General features: G+C 33.2%; 2 protein-coding genes across 5 annotated transcripts; both read left to right on the forward strand.

Annotated features, from left to right (window-relative positions):
• On the forward strand, positions 568 to 4,255 carry LOC107619454 (LRR receptor-like serine/threonine-protein kinase GSO1). Of its 4 annotated transcripts, none has more exons than XR_002354097.1 (4): positions 568 to 937; positions 2,833 to 3,231; positions 3,333 to 3,788; positions 3,986 to 4,255. XR_002354097.1 is itself a non-coding variant. In XM_016321750.2 (3 exons), the coding sequence occupies exons 1-2, from the start codon at positions 601 to 603 to the stop codon at positions 3,210 to 3,212; spliced, it is 717 nt and encodes a 238-aa protein (XP_016177236.1). In that variant the 5' UTR covers positions 568 to 600; the 3' UTR covers positions 3,213 to 3,231; positions 3,333 to 4,255. The 4 variants fall into 4 exon arrangements, 2 of the variants coding, with proteins under 2 accessions (XP_016177236.1, XP_016177235.1); XR_002354098.1 differs by having other exon boundaries at positions 3,333 to 3,395; XM_016321750.2 differs by having other exon boundaries at positions 3,333 to 4,255.
• On the forward strand, positions 8,153 to 11,421 carry LOC110267066 (receptor-like protein 12). The gene is made up of 4 exons (XM_021112210.1): positions 8,153 to 8,680; positions 8,987 to 10,969; positions 11,083 to 11,161; positions 11,272 to 11,421. The coding sequence occupies exons 1-3, from the start codon at positions 8,269 to 8,271 to the stop codon at positions 11,112 to 11,114; spliced, it is 2,427 nt and encodes an 808-aa protein (XP_020967869.1). The 5' UTR covers positions 8,153 to 8,268; the 3' UTR covers positions 11,115 to 11,161; positions 11,272 to 11,421.

The raw sequence follows: 12,453 nt of genomic DNA on the forward strand, positions 1-12,453 counted from the left end.
AGATGTACAAAAAAATTTTACAAAATATTTTTTTTCTTTTTCTTTAATCTAATATGAAAGATATAAATATTTCTTGACTCCTAAATTATTGTAGCTATCAATTTTTTGTGAATGGAAATATTTTTTGGTTTTATGATGAAACTATAATATGAAAAAATGAGATTGCTTAAGATCATTGTTTAAATTTTATATATAAAAAAATGGATAAAAAAAATAAAGTAATTTTCGGTTCCATTCAATTTCGACATCAGCTCTTATCTTTCACCTTTTGAATTTTTTTTTTAATTTGGTCTAAATATATTTGATTTAAGTAAATGCTAATGATAATAAAATTTATATGTAATAAAAAATTAATTGAGAATAAAAAATAATATATATATAACCAATTATCAAATCAATTATTATATAATCAACATGCCTAGTAGCACATACTCTTTTGAATAACATATAGACATTAATATTACGATGGCTATGGAAATACTACAAGAAAATAAGTGAATTTCCCATATTGCCCTCTGTTCCACTAATACTTATAAATTCCCAGTTTCCCACCATCCATTACCAAAACTCCAAAACATATCTTGTTGTGCAACCAATAATATGGCTACTTTCTCTACCAACCAAATTACAATCATTCTTTTTTGTTTACTATCTACAATCATCTTTAACTCATCATCACTAGTTATGTGTAATTCCATGATGGTTCATTGTGATGAGAAGGATGAGAGCACATTGCTCAAGTTTAAACATGAAGTCACAGATCCTTCTGGAGTACTCTCATCTTGGTCTTCTGATGAAGAAAAAGATTGTTGTCAATGGAGAGGAGTTCATTGTGATAACATCACACACAGAGTTACAGAGCTTCATCTCCCTTGTGATACAATCCAATCTGATGAAATTCTTGATCAAGATAATGAGAAATGGCACTGTCTAACAGGTGAATTCGACATGTCTTCTTTGTTTGATCTTGAATTTCTGAGTTACTTGGATTTGAGTAACAATGATTTCAAGACCATCAAATATGATTTCAATTCTATTCATAACAACAAGACATGTAATGACTCCTCCAACATTCATTATCTTGATTTAGCATATAACTATCATCTTTTCAGTGATTATAATAATATGCTACATCAGATTTCTCATCTTTCCTCTTTGAAATTTCTGGACCTTAGTGGTATTGATCTTTACAAAGAAACCGATTGGCTTCAATCACTGACCTCACTTTCTTCACTTTCAGAGTTACACTTAGATGATTGCAGTCTTAAAGATATAAATCCATCTCTTCAGTATGCTAATTTGACTTCACTTAAGGTTCTTAGTCTTGTTTCCAATGACTTCTCATCAATCTTGCCTTCTTGGTTATTCAATCTTAGTCACATCTCATATATCGACATTTCTAAAACCTCCATGCATGGCCAACTGCCTCAAACACTACCAAAGTTTCATCAAAGCATTGAATCATTGTATTTGAATGACAATGATCTCGATGGTCCCATTCCGGATTGGTTGGGCCAACTTGATCAACTGCAAGTACTTGCACTTTCTCATAATTCTTTCTGTGGTCCAATCTCAACAATTTTGGAAAACTTACCACCCTTATTGATTGAATTGCGTCTCCACTCAAATTTCTTTACAGGAACTGTCTCAGATAAAAATTTCCATTTGCTTTCCAAGTTAAAGATTTTGGGTTTAGGCTCAGAATCCTTAATCTTTGACTTTGATCCTAAATGGAACCCTCCTTTTCAACTTCATGTTTTAGCACTGGAATACCCTGGTCTCAAATTTCCATCATGGATATATACACAAACTTCTCTAAAAGTTCTGTACATTGGGAACTCCAGAACTTCATTCCAACCTCTTGGCAAGTTCTGGAAGTTCACTGCTCAACTTGAAGTTTTGAACTTAATAAACAATTCCATCAGTGCTGATATGTCAAACGTGTTACTTGATTCCAAACATGTAATGATGCTATCGAATAACTTGAGTGGCAGTGTGCCTCGAGTGTCACCAAAAGTGACTCATTTGGATTTGTCTTATAACAATTTATCTGATATCTCTCCTTTCTTATGTCAAAAGATGAAGGAAAAAGGGAATTTAGAGACTTTGTTCATATCTGATAATGCATTATCCGGAGAAATTCCAAATTGTTGGATGAATTGGAGGTCATTATTTCAAGTTAACTTGAGGAGCAATAATTTGAGAGGTGAAATTCCTCACTCAATAGGGTCATTGTCTAGACTAATCTTTCTGGATTTGGAAGAAAATAATTTGTCTGGAGAGATACCTTTGTCCTTAAAAGGTTGTAAAAATCTTCGATATCTTAGTCTAGGCAAAAATGCATTTTCTGGAGTTATACCAATTTGGATCAGTAAGAGAATAAAAATATTTCAATTGGGATCTAATCAATTCAGTGGAAATATCTCAAATGAAATATGTCGATTTTATTCTCTCAAGATATTGGATCTTTCAGATAACAGATTATCAGGGCGAATACCCATATGTATGCACAATATGACAAGCATGATTTCTCCATATGCTTCAATGGATGTGTTCATGGTTCCTAGCTACTCAAAATATAGCAGAAGAAGTGTCACTTATTTATATTTGAACCTAGTTACAAAACACATGGTATTGTCTTATCTACATTCAATATACCTCATTGATCTTTCAAGCAATGATCTCTCTGGAACAATACCATCAGAGTTATTTATGCTCACTAGATTGCAATCTTTAAATCTGTCCCACAATCAATTAATGGGATCAATTCACATGATATTGGCACCTTGACACTGCTGGAATCTCTTGATCTTTCAAACAACTTATTTTCAGGACAAATTCCTCAGTCCATGTCTGGTATGTCTTTTCTTGAAGTCTTGAATCTCTCATGCAACAATTTTGAAGGCAAAATCCCATTGGGAACACAACTTGAGGGTTTCACAAACCTTAGTTATGCTGGAAATCCAAAACTTTGTGGACCTCCACTCACAAAACTTTGCCCACAAGATGAGAAACTACCGAACGAAAAACAGAAGAGAGAAGAAGATGATGATGATGATAGCTCTGAAGTACGTTCATGGTTTTTTATGGGCTTGGGAATTGGATTTGCCACAAGCTTTTGGGGAGTATTGGGTGCTATTCTTTTCAACAGAAAATTCAGACATGGTTATTTCAGATTTCTAAATATATCCTATGACATTCTGATCCGCTGAATTATCATAAGCTTCCATAGTAAGTAGAGGAACAAATTTTGCTTTGCTTTTATTATTTCAGCTTCATATATGCTTCTAATATGAAAATGAAAACAATTAAGCTTTTATACTGGTATGCAGGTCCTTATTGGAGTGAATATTGCTTTGGCTAAGCTATTTGATCATCACCAAGAAGCTCCACAGGTGAATTACTTTGATTAGATGTAATTGCACTTTTTTATTTTTTTTTTTTACAAGTTCTGTAAAATATGTTTGAAGATGTGTGCTTTGTTACATGACTGGGAACATGCCATGTTATTTATTACCCCTTGCCTTCAAGTTTTTTTGTGGAAGATATGGTCATATGGCTCTCATACTTTCATCGTTTTGATCCGAATTATCAAGAATCTTCATCAACTCCTTTAGCTCTTCCTCCTCCACCATCATTCCACACTCCTACTGCATATTTTACAACACCTTCAACTTTTTCTGACTCGATATGGCTCCCTGACACTGGTGCTAGTCACCATGTCATAGCCGATCCAAATCATTTAATTGCCTCATCAGAATATAATGGAAATGAACAAATCATCTAAGGTAATGGGACAGGTAGTTCTATTGCAAATTATGGACATTCAATTCTTGTTAATCTTGATACTAACTAGAATTTTATTTTATCTTCTATCTTGCATTCACCAGATATAAATCAGAATCTTATCAGTCTTCATAAATTTGCTGTGGATAATAAGTGTTTCTTCGAATTTCATGCTAACAAATGTTTGGTTAAATCTCAGGACACCAAGGAGATTCTTCTTCAAGGAACTCCTAGGCATGGTGTTTATCAATTTTATAGAGTTGCTGTGCTGCGTTCTATTTGTGATAGTGCTGCTAAGAATGTTTCTTTTTCTGTGAATAATGCCCCTAAAGCCTTCACAGCACAAATTAATTCTTATGCTTTATAACATGATAGGCTTGGCCATTGTGCCACTAATACTGTAATCAATGTAATGAGACAATGTAACTTGACAATGCCATCTAAAATTTCAAATTCAAGTTTGTGTGAATTTTGCTGTTCTGCTAAAATACATTTGCTTCCTTTTTCTCTTGATTCTTACAATTTTAATGCTCCTTTAGATATGATGTATTCTGATTTATGGGGTCAGCACCCATTACATCTTATAATGGTTTCAACTTTCAATTATTATGTTTCCTTTATTGATGGTTTCACAAGATATACATGTGTGTACCTTTTACAAACTAAATCTCAAACTTTTCAAGCTTTTTACAGTTTAAACTTTAAAGCAAATATTGAGAACCACACTGGATTGAGAATCAAAGCCTTTCAAACTGACCATGGAAGGGAATATTTGTCCAAACAATTCACTGAGTATCTTGCTGTCCAAGGTATTTCTTATAGATTCTCTTGCGCATACACGCATCAGCAAAATGGGCGTGCTGAGCGCAAGCATAGGCACATCACTGAAACAGGCCTTGCTATGCTACAACAGATAACTCAACTCCTCTTTCTGTTACTAACACGTCTAATTCCCTTAGTTCTACATCAGAGGATTCTTTTTCCACTCTTTCTAATTACACACTGCACCTATTCCTGTGACATCTTTAGCTACTAATCATCCTCACACAACCTTACACACCAATAGCATCCCCATCACTGGTATGGAAATTCAATTTGGTAGTGCTCCTAAAATAAGACTTTCTACTAATCATCACCCTATGCAAACTTGGTCCAAGAGTGGCATATCTAAACCAAAAATCTTTGCTGCCCAAATTAATCAAAACCTGGATTTAATAAATAATGTACTCTCTTCTATTAATCAGGCTCTTCAATCACCTCATTGGCATACAGTCATGCTGGAAGAATTGAATGCTTTACATCACACAAAAACATGGACTCTAGAACCTCCTTCTCCTATAGCTAAAGTCATCGGCTGTAGGTGGATTTTTGCTATAAAACGACAACCAAATGGTCAGATTGTTAAATATAAAGCACCTTTGGTAGCTAAAGGGAATCATCAGGTTGAAGGAATTGATTATGATCAAGTCTTTGCACCAGTAATCAAGCTTTCAACCATAAGAATTGTACTGATGATTGCTCTCAAGTTTCATTGGTAGATTTGACAATTTGACTTCAACAATGCTTTTTTAAATGGAGACCTGAATGAAGTTGTTTTTATGAAACAACCCCCTGGATTTCAACAAGGTGAATCTGATTATGTATGCAGGTTGCACAAATCTCTTTATGGCTTGAAACAAGCACCGCGTGCATGGTTTGTCAAATTGTCTTCTACTTTAGCTTCTTTTGGTTTCATCAAAGCGAGGTCAGACCGTTCTTTGTTTATTAAGAAAGACAAGACTCTTACTATCTATATTCTTGTGTATGTTGATGATATCTTGATCACTGGGAACAATCTGTTAATGTTGCAAGTGTGAGGAGTGTTGAAATTAGTCCCACATCAAAGAAAACAAAGAAGGGTGAGAAGTTTATAAAATGGGAGACCCATTAATTTAATATTCTAAGGTTTTGAGTTAGATGTGGTGTTATTTTATCTTATGTTTTCTGGTGGCCCAACACAATCCTCATGCTTTTCAGTCCACAACAAATCAACTACATGAATTATTAAAAAGAGTTGGTATGGCAGAGGCTAAAGGTGTACCAACACCTATATTACAAGTCTTAAACTATCTAAACATGGGGATGATACCTTTGATAACCCCACTCTTTATCGTTCTGTTTTAGGCTCCTTGCAGTATGATAGCAAAATATCTTCATTCTGTTAAGTAGTTGTAACAGAATCTGAGTCAGTAAACTAACTTTCCTATATAGCAGCAGTTATAGGAATATAAATACAGATGTACCTCTATGCTAAGTACACAATCTTCGTTATCAATCACACTAAATTTCATTTCGTTTTTCTCTGCTTCTTCTGTAACACTGCTGCATAGTTAGAATTCTATTACCGAGAAAGAACTAGGAAAGAGATGCATAGACATCTATAAATTCAGTCCTTACGCACCTCTTAATTCGTAGAAAAAAAAAAAACACTACGCTTCAAAGTCTAAACATTACTTGTCCCTCTTTTATATAAGCTCAATTAATTATATTGAACATGTTTGAATTATTAGCATTTTTTTGGATATGTAAAAGATTAGTGTAAAAAAGCTTACTAAATTTTTTGAAGTCAAATTATTAAAATAGTACTTAAAAGTTTAATTATTACATCTTTTTTAATATTATTATAAATCATTGTAAAGACTATAAAAAAGTTGAAAGGAAAGAGATGTAATAATAATTCTCAATATGCATGACTAATTCAACTTTATCCTTCAATTATATCATATTACAACAACAACAACAAAGCATTGTCCCACTAAGTGGGGTCAGTTACATGAATCAAACGATGCCATTGTGCTCTGTCATGTATCATGTCTATAGAGAGACCGTTTACATGCAGATCTCGTTTGACCACCTCATGTCATCTTCTTAAGTCTTCCTCTGCCTTTCGCCATTTGTCCATCTTCCATCTCATCCACCCTCCTGACTGAATGTTCTATCGGTCTTCTTCCCACATGTTCAAACCACCTGAGACGCGATTCAACCATCTTTTCCACAATGGGTGCTACTCCAACTCTCTCCTTTGTATCTTCATTCCTTATTTTATCCAATCGCGTATGACCACTCATCCATCTCAACATCTTCATCTCTGCCACACTCAACTTATGTTCGTGCTCCCGTTTAGCCGCCCAACACTCCGTACATAAAGCATAGCCAGTCTTATAGCGGTGCGATAGAATTTACCTTTAAGTTTTAAAGGCACTTTTTTGTCGCATATAAAACCAGATGCACTCCGCCATTTTGACCAACCTGCTTGGATCCTATGATTTACATCTTGTTCAATCTCTCCATTATCCTGTATGATGCACCCAAGATACTTAAAACTTTTAACTTTTCGTAGGATGTTTTCTCCAATCTTCACCTCTATATTGGGGTTTTCCCTTCTCAAACTGAACTTACATTCCATATATTCTGTCTTGCTACGGCTTATGCGCAGACCATACACTTCTAGAGCTTCTCTCCATAACTCCAACTTCTTATTTAGGTCTTCTCTTGACTCTCCCATAAGGACGATATCATCAGCAAAAAACATGCAGATATAAAAATTATGAAACTTTTAACAAAATATAAAGCTAACTAACATAATTCATATAAAAAAATAATCATTATATATTATGCATATATCAATAAGAAGCCGCGGCAATTGTTCCGGTATCCTAAAAACTTAGAGGGTAAAATGAAATCTCAGTTCAATTAGCTAAATTGAGTGGAATAAGTGGCAAACTGGTCAATCAAATTAATTAGATAATCTTTATTACTTCACGCAATTCATATAATAAGCTAAGCTAAGTCATCGATTAAATACACATCACAATAATATTCTCTGATGACAAAATTTCCACAATTTCTAAGACTGAAGTCAACAATCACCTTATTTTCTTTCACTAACAATTAGTCATCAGTGACCATTATTTCCACGTTTGAAACTTTGAATTGATCATTAGGGACTTTGAAATAATTAACATATGCAACGTCAAAAATTGTTCTATTCACAAGATCAGTGCCAAGTTGAGTTACAATATTTGTGCTGCTTTTTTTTTCACTGTGCCTTTTATTTTTGAATATAAAAATAATTCTGATAACAATATAATAAACATGTAATATTTTCAAAGAAAGAAGGTAAATGTAGTCTTTAGAGCTATACACTTTAAGGTGTACAAAAAAATTGTACAAAAATACCTTTTGTTCTTTGTTTTTTAATCTAATATGAAAGATATAAATATTTCTTGACTCCTAAATTATTGTAGCTGTCAATTTTTTATGAATAAAAATGGTTTTTGGTTTTATGATAAAACTATAATGAGATTGCCTAAGATCAATGTATTTTATATTGATGGCTGCCTTTAGTAGCTGATTTTGGTATACATATAAACTAGTCGCGTAAATATTAGATAGCCATGGAAATACTACAAGAAAATAAGTGAATTTCCTGTATTGCCCTCAATGCCACATGCACTTATAAATTCCCACCATCCATTACCAAAACTCCAAAACATATCTTGTTGTGCAACCAATAATATGGCTACTTCCTCTTCCAACCAAGTTACAATCATTCTTTTTTGTTTACTATCTACAATCATCTTTAACTCATCATCACTAGTTATGTGTAATTCCATGATGGTTCATTGTGATGAGAAGGATGAGAGCACATTGCTCAAGTTTAAACATGAAGTCACAGATCCTTCTGGAGTACTCTCATCTTGGTCTTCTGATGAAGTAAAAGATTGTTGTCAGTGGAAAGGAGTTCATTGTGATAACATCACACATAGAGTTACAGAGCTTCATCTCCCTTGTGATACAATCCAATCTGATGAAATAATTGATAAAGATAATGAGAAACCGCACTGTCTAACAGGTGAATTCGACATGTCTTCTTTGTTTGATCTTGAATTTCTGAGTTACTTGGATTTGAGTAACAACGATTTCAAGACCATCAAATATGATTTCAATTCTATTCATAACAACAAGACAAGTAATGACTCCTCCAACATTCATTATCTTGATTTAGCATATAACTATCATCTTTTCAGTGATTATAATAATATGCTACATCAGATTTCTCATCTTTTTTCCTCTTTGCAATTTCTGGACCTCAGTGGTATTGATCTTTACAAGGAAATCGATTGGCTTCAATCACTGACCTCACTTTCTTCACTTTCAGAGTTACACTTAGATGATTGCAGTCTTAAAGATATAAATCCATCTCTTCAGTATGCTAATTTGACTTCACTTAAGGTTCTTAGTCTTGCTTCCAATGACTTCTCATCAATCTTGCCTTCTTGGTTATTCAATCTTAGTCACATCTCATACATTGACCTTTCAGAGAATTACCTGCATGGCCAATTACCTCAAACACTACCAAAATTTCATCAAAGCATTGAATCCTTGTGTTTGTATATCAATGATCTTGAAGGACCCATTCCAGATTGGTTAGGCCAACTTGATAAACTGAAAGCACTTGATCTTTGTTATAATAATTTTGATGGTCAAATCTCAACAATTTTGGAAAACTTACCATCCTTATTGATTGAATTGCGTCTGTACTCAAATTTCTTGACAGGAACTGTCTCTGAAAAGAACTTTCATTTGCTTTCCAAGTTAAAGATTTTAGGTTTAGGCTCAGAATACTTAGTCTTTGACTTTGATACCAAATGGATCCCTTCTTTTCAACTTCAAATCTTGGTTTTGAAAAATCCTGGTCCCAAATTTCCATCATGGATATATACACAAAGTTCTCTAGAATATCTGTACATTGGGAACTCAAGGGCTTCATTTGAACCTCTTGATAAGTTCTGGAAGTTTGCTGCTCAACTTGAAGTTTTGGTGTTGGTAAATAACTCCATCAATTCTGACATCTCAAATGTGTTGCTTGATTCCAAAGTTGTAATCATGCAATTGAATAACTTTAGAGGCAGTGTGCCTCAAGTGTCATCAAAAGTGACTCATTTGGAATTGTCTTATAACAATTTGTCTGACATTTCTCCTTTCTTATGTCAAAAGATGAAGGGGAAAAGGAATTTAGAGACTTTGTTCATATCTGATAATGCATTATCCGGAGAGATTCCAAATTGTTTGATGAATTGGACATCATTACTTCAAGTTAATTTGGGGAACAATAATTTGAGTGGCAAAATTCCTCACTCAATTGGCTCATTGTCTAGACTAATTTTTTTGAGTTTGGAAGGAAATATGTTATTTGGAGAGATACCTCTGTCATTAAAAGATTGCAAAAATCTTCGATACCTTATTCTAGGCGAAAATGCATTTTCTGGAACTATACCAAGCTGGATCAATCAAAGAATAAAAATACTCCAATTAGGATTTAATCAATTCAGTGGTAATATCCCAATTGAAGTATGTCATTTTTATTCTCTCAAGATATTGGATCTTTCAAATAATAAATTATCAGGGTCAATACCTAACTGTTTGCACAATATGAGAAGTATGATTTCTCCATATGCTTCAATGGATGTGTTCAAGATTCTTAGCCCCACAAAATATACCAAAAGAGGTTTCAGTTATGTATACTTTAGGGTAGTTACAAAGTATATGGTATTACATTTTGTACATTCAATATGCCTTGTTGATCTTTCAAGCAACAATTTCTCTGGAACAATACCATCAGGGTTATTTATGCTCACTGGATTGCGATCTTTAAATCTGTCCCACAATCAATTAATGGGATCGATTTCACAACATGTTAGCAACTTGACACTGCTGGAATCTCTTGATCTCTCAAACAATTTATTTTCCGGACAAATTCCTCAGTCCATGTCTGGTATGTCTTTTCTTGGAGCCTTGAATCTTTCATGCAACAATTTTGAAGGCAAAATCCCATTGGGAACACAACTTGAGAGTTTCACAAACCTTAGCTATGCTGGAAATCCAAAACTTTGTGGACCTCCACTCACAAAACTTTGCCAACAAGATGAGAAACTACCGAACGAAAAACAGAAGAGAGAAGAAGATGATGATGATGATGATAGCTCTGAAGTATGGTCATGGTTTTTTATGGGGTTGGGAATTGGATTTGCCACAAGCTTTTGGGGAGTATTGGGTGCTATTCTTTTCAACAGAAAATTCAGACATGGTTATTTCAGATTTCTAAATATATTCTATGACATTCTGATCCGCTGCTTCCATAGTAAGTAGAGGAACAAATTTTGCTTTGCTTTTATTATTTCAGCTTCATATATGTTTCTAAAATGAAAATGAAAACAATATAATTAAGCTTTTATGTGAATAACTGGAATGCAGGTCCTTATTGGAGTGAATATTGCTTTGGCTAAGCTGTTTGATCATCACCAAGAAGCTCCACAGGTTGCATACATGATACATGTGAATTATAATTTTTTTTTTTTTTACCAAAGATAGGAGACTCGAACCCGCAACCTCTTAATTGAGTATGGGGAGACTATGTCATTTGAGCTATTACTCATTGGCTACATGTGAATTACTTTGATTAGATGTAATTGCACTTTTTAATTTTATTTTTTTACGTTTTCTGTACAAGTTCTGTAAGATATGTTTGAAGATGTGTGCTTTGTTACATAATACCAGAAACACATAACTGGGAACATGCTATGTTTTTTATTATCCCTTGCCTTATGCTTTTTTACTTGCAATAAATAACCCTGTAAACAATAGATTCAACTTCAACATATTTTTTATTTTTTTATTTTTTAGCTTCATAATAAGATATGTTTTACTACACGTTTAAAGTTTTATAATAAATAAAATAACACAATTTATTTTAGTGAAAATATACCACTTGTCATTCTTTGATGATTTTTATATNGAACAACAACAAAAAAATTCTTGGAAAATAATACAAAATTTTATAAAAATCACATAGATACTTAGTAAAAAATAACACAAATTTTGAAAAACAATACAAAAAATATTGTCATTTTAATGCTGTGAAAGTAAGAGTCTCTCTTTCTATAAATTATTTTTTAGTACTTTTTTTTTTCAATGTTACAACTCTATTCGAGACGAGTTATCAATCTCTAAAAAATTTTAAAGAATTTACTAATTTATTAATTTTTTTATACTCAATGCTAGGGACTAATTTGGTGTGATTTTATTGAGTCTAGGATCAAGTAAAGGTCTCAAAAAAAGATCTAGTCATTATTTAGGATCGGATCCGAATCAAGGCGAACCTGACTTCACTCGACCTATGTGCACTCTAAAGTAGTGTTTGGTGGAGAGACAGAGACAGAAAGACTGAGACTGAGAGACAGAGACTAAGAGACAGAGATTGAAATAAATATCAGTATTCTGTTTGGTGCAAAATAAGAGACAGAAATTGAAACAAGAATGAAACTCTAATTTAATTTGCACAAAGGGTAAAATTGAAATTAATTAATTAAAATGACTCAAATGAGGGTATTTTAGGTATAAAATGTTATTAAAGTTTCAATCTCCATCTTTAAAAATTTTAGTCCCCTGTGTCTCCACTTTTTGAAGGTACTGAAATATTGAAATTTTGGAGACAGTGACAGAAATTTTAGTACTAATCTTTGAACCAACAAACATGATACTAAGTTTCAGTCTCTCGGTCTCCATCCATAAAATTAAAATTTATGGATAAATCCAAGTTCAAATATGGATATTAACTTCTCAATA

The sequence above is a fragment of the Arachis ipaensis genome, chromosome B09 (genome assembly GCF_000816755.2).
Source record: "Arachis ipaensis cultivar K30076 chromosome B09, Araip1.1, whole genome shotgun sequence".
In the NCBI taxonomy this organism is placed as follows: domain Eukaryota; kingdom Viridiplantae; phylum Streptophyta; class Magnoliopsida; order Fabales; family Fabaceae; genus Arachis; species Arachis ipaensis.

What these genes read in the sequence shown, in the direction of transcription:
- LOC107619454 (XM_016321749.2), top strand. Translation starts at nt 601, where the DNA reads ATGGCTACTTTCTCTACCAACCAAATTACAATCATTCTTTTTTGTTTA.
- LOC110267066 (XM_021112210.1), top strand. Translation starts at nt 8,269, where the DNA reads ATGCCACATGCACTTATAAATTCCCACCATCCATTACCAAAACTCCAA. An exon ending in GAAACCGCACTGTCTAACAG is followed by an intron (nt 8,681 to 8,986) that starts GTGAATTCGACA and finishes CTTCACTTTCAG; the next exon opens with AGTTACACTTAGATGATTGC. An exon ending in TCTGATCCGCTGCTTCCATA is followed by an intron (nt 10,970 to 11,082) that starts GTAAGTAGAGGA and finishes ACTGGAATGCAG; the next exon opens with GTCCTTATTGGAGTGAATAT.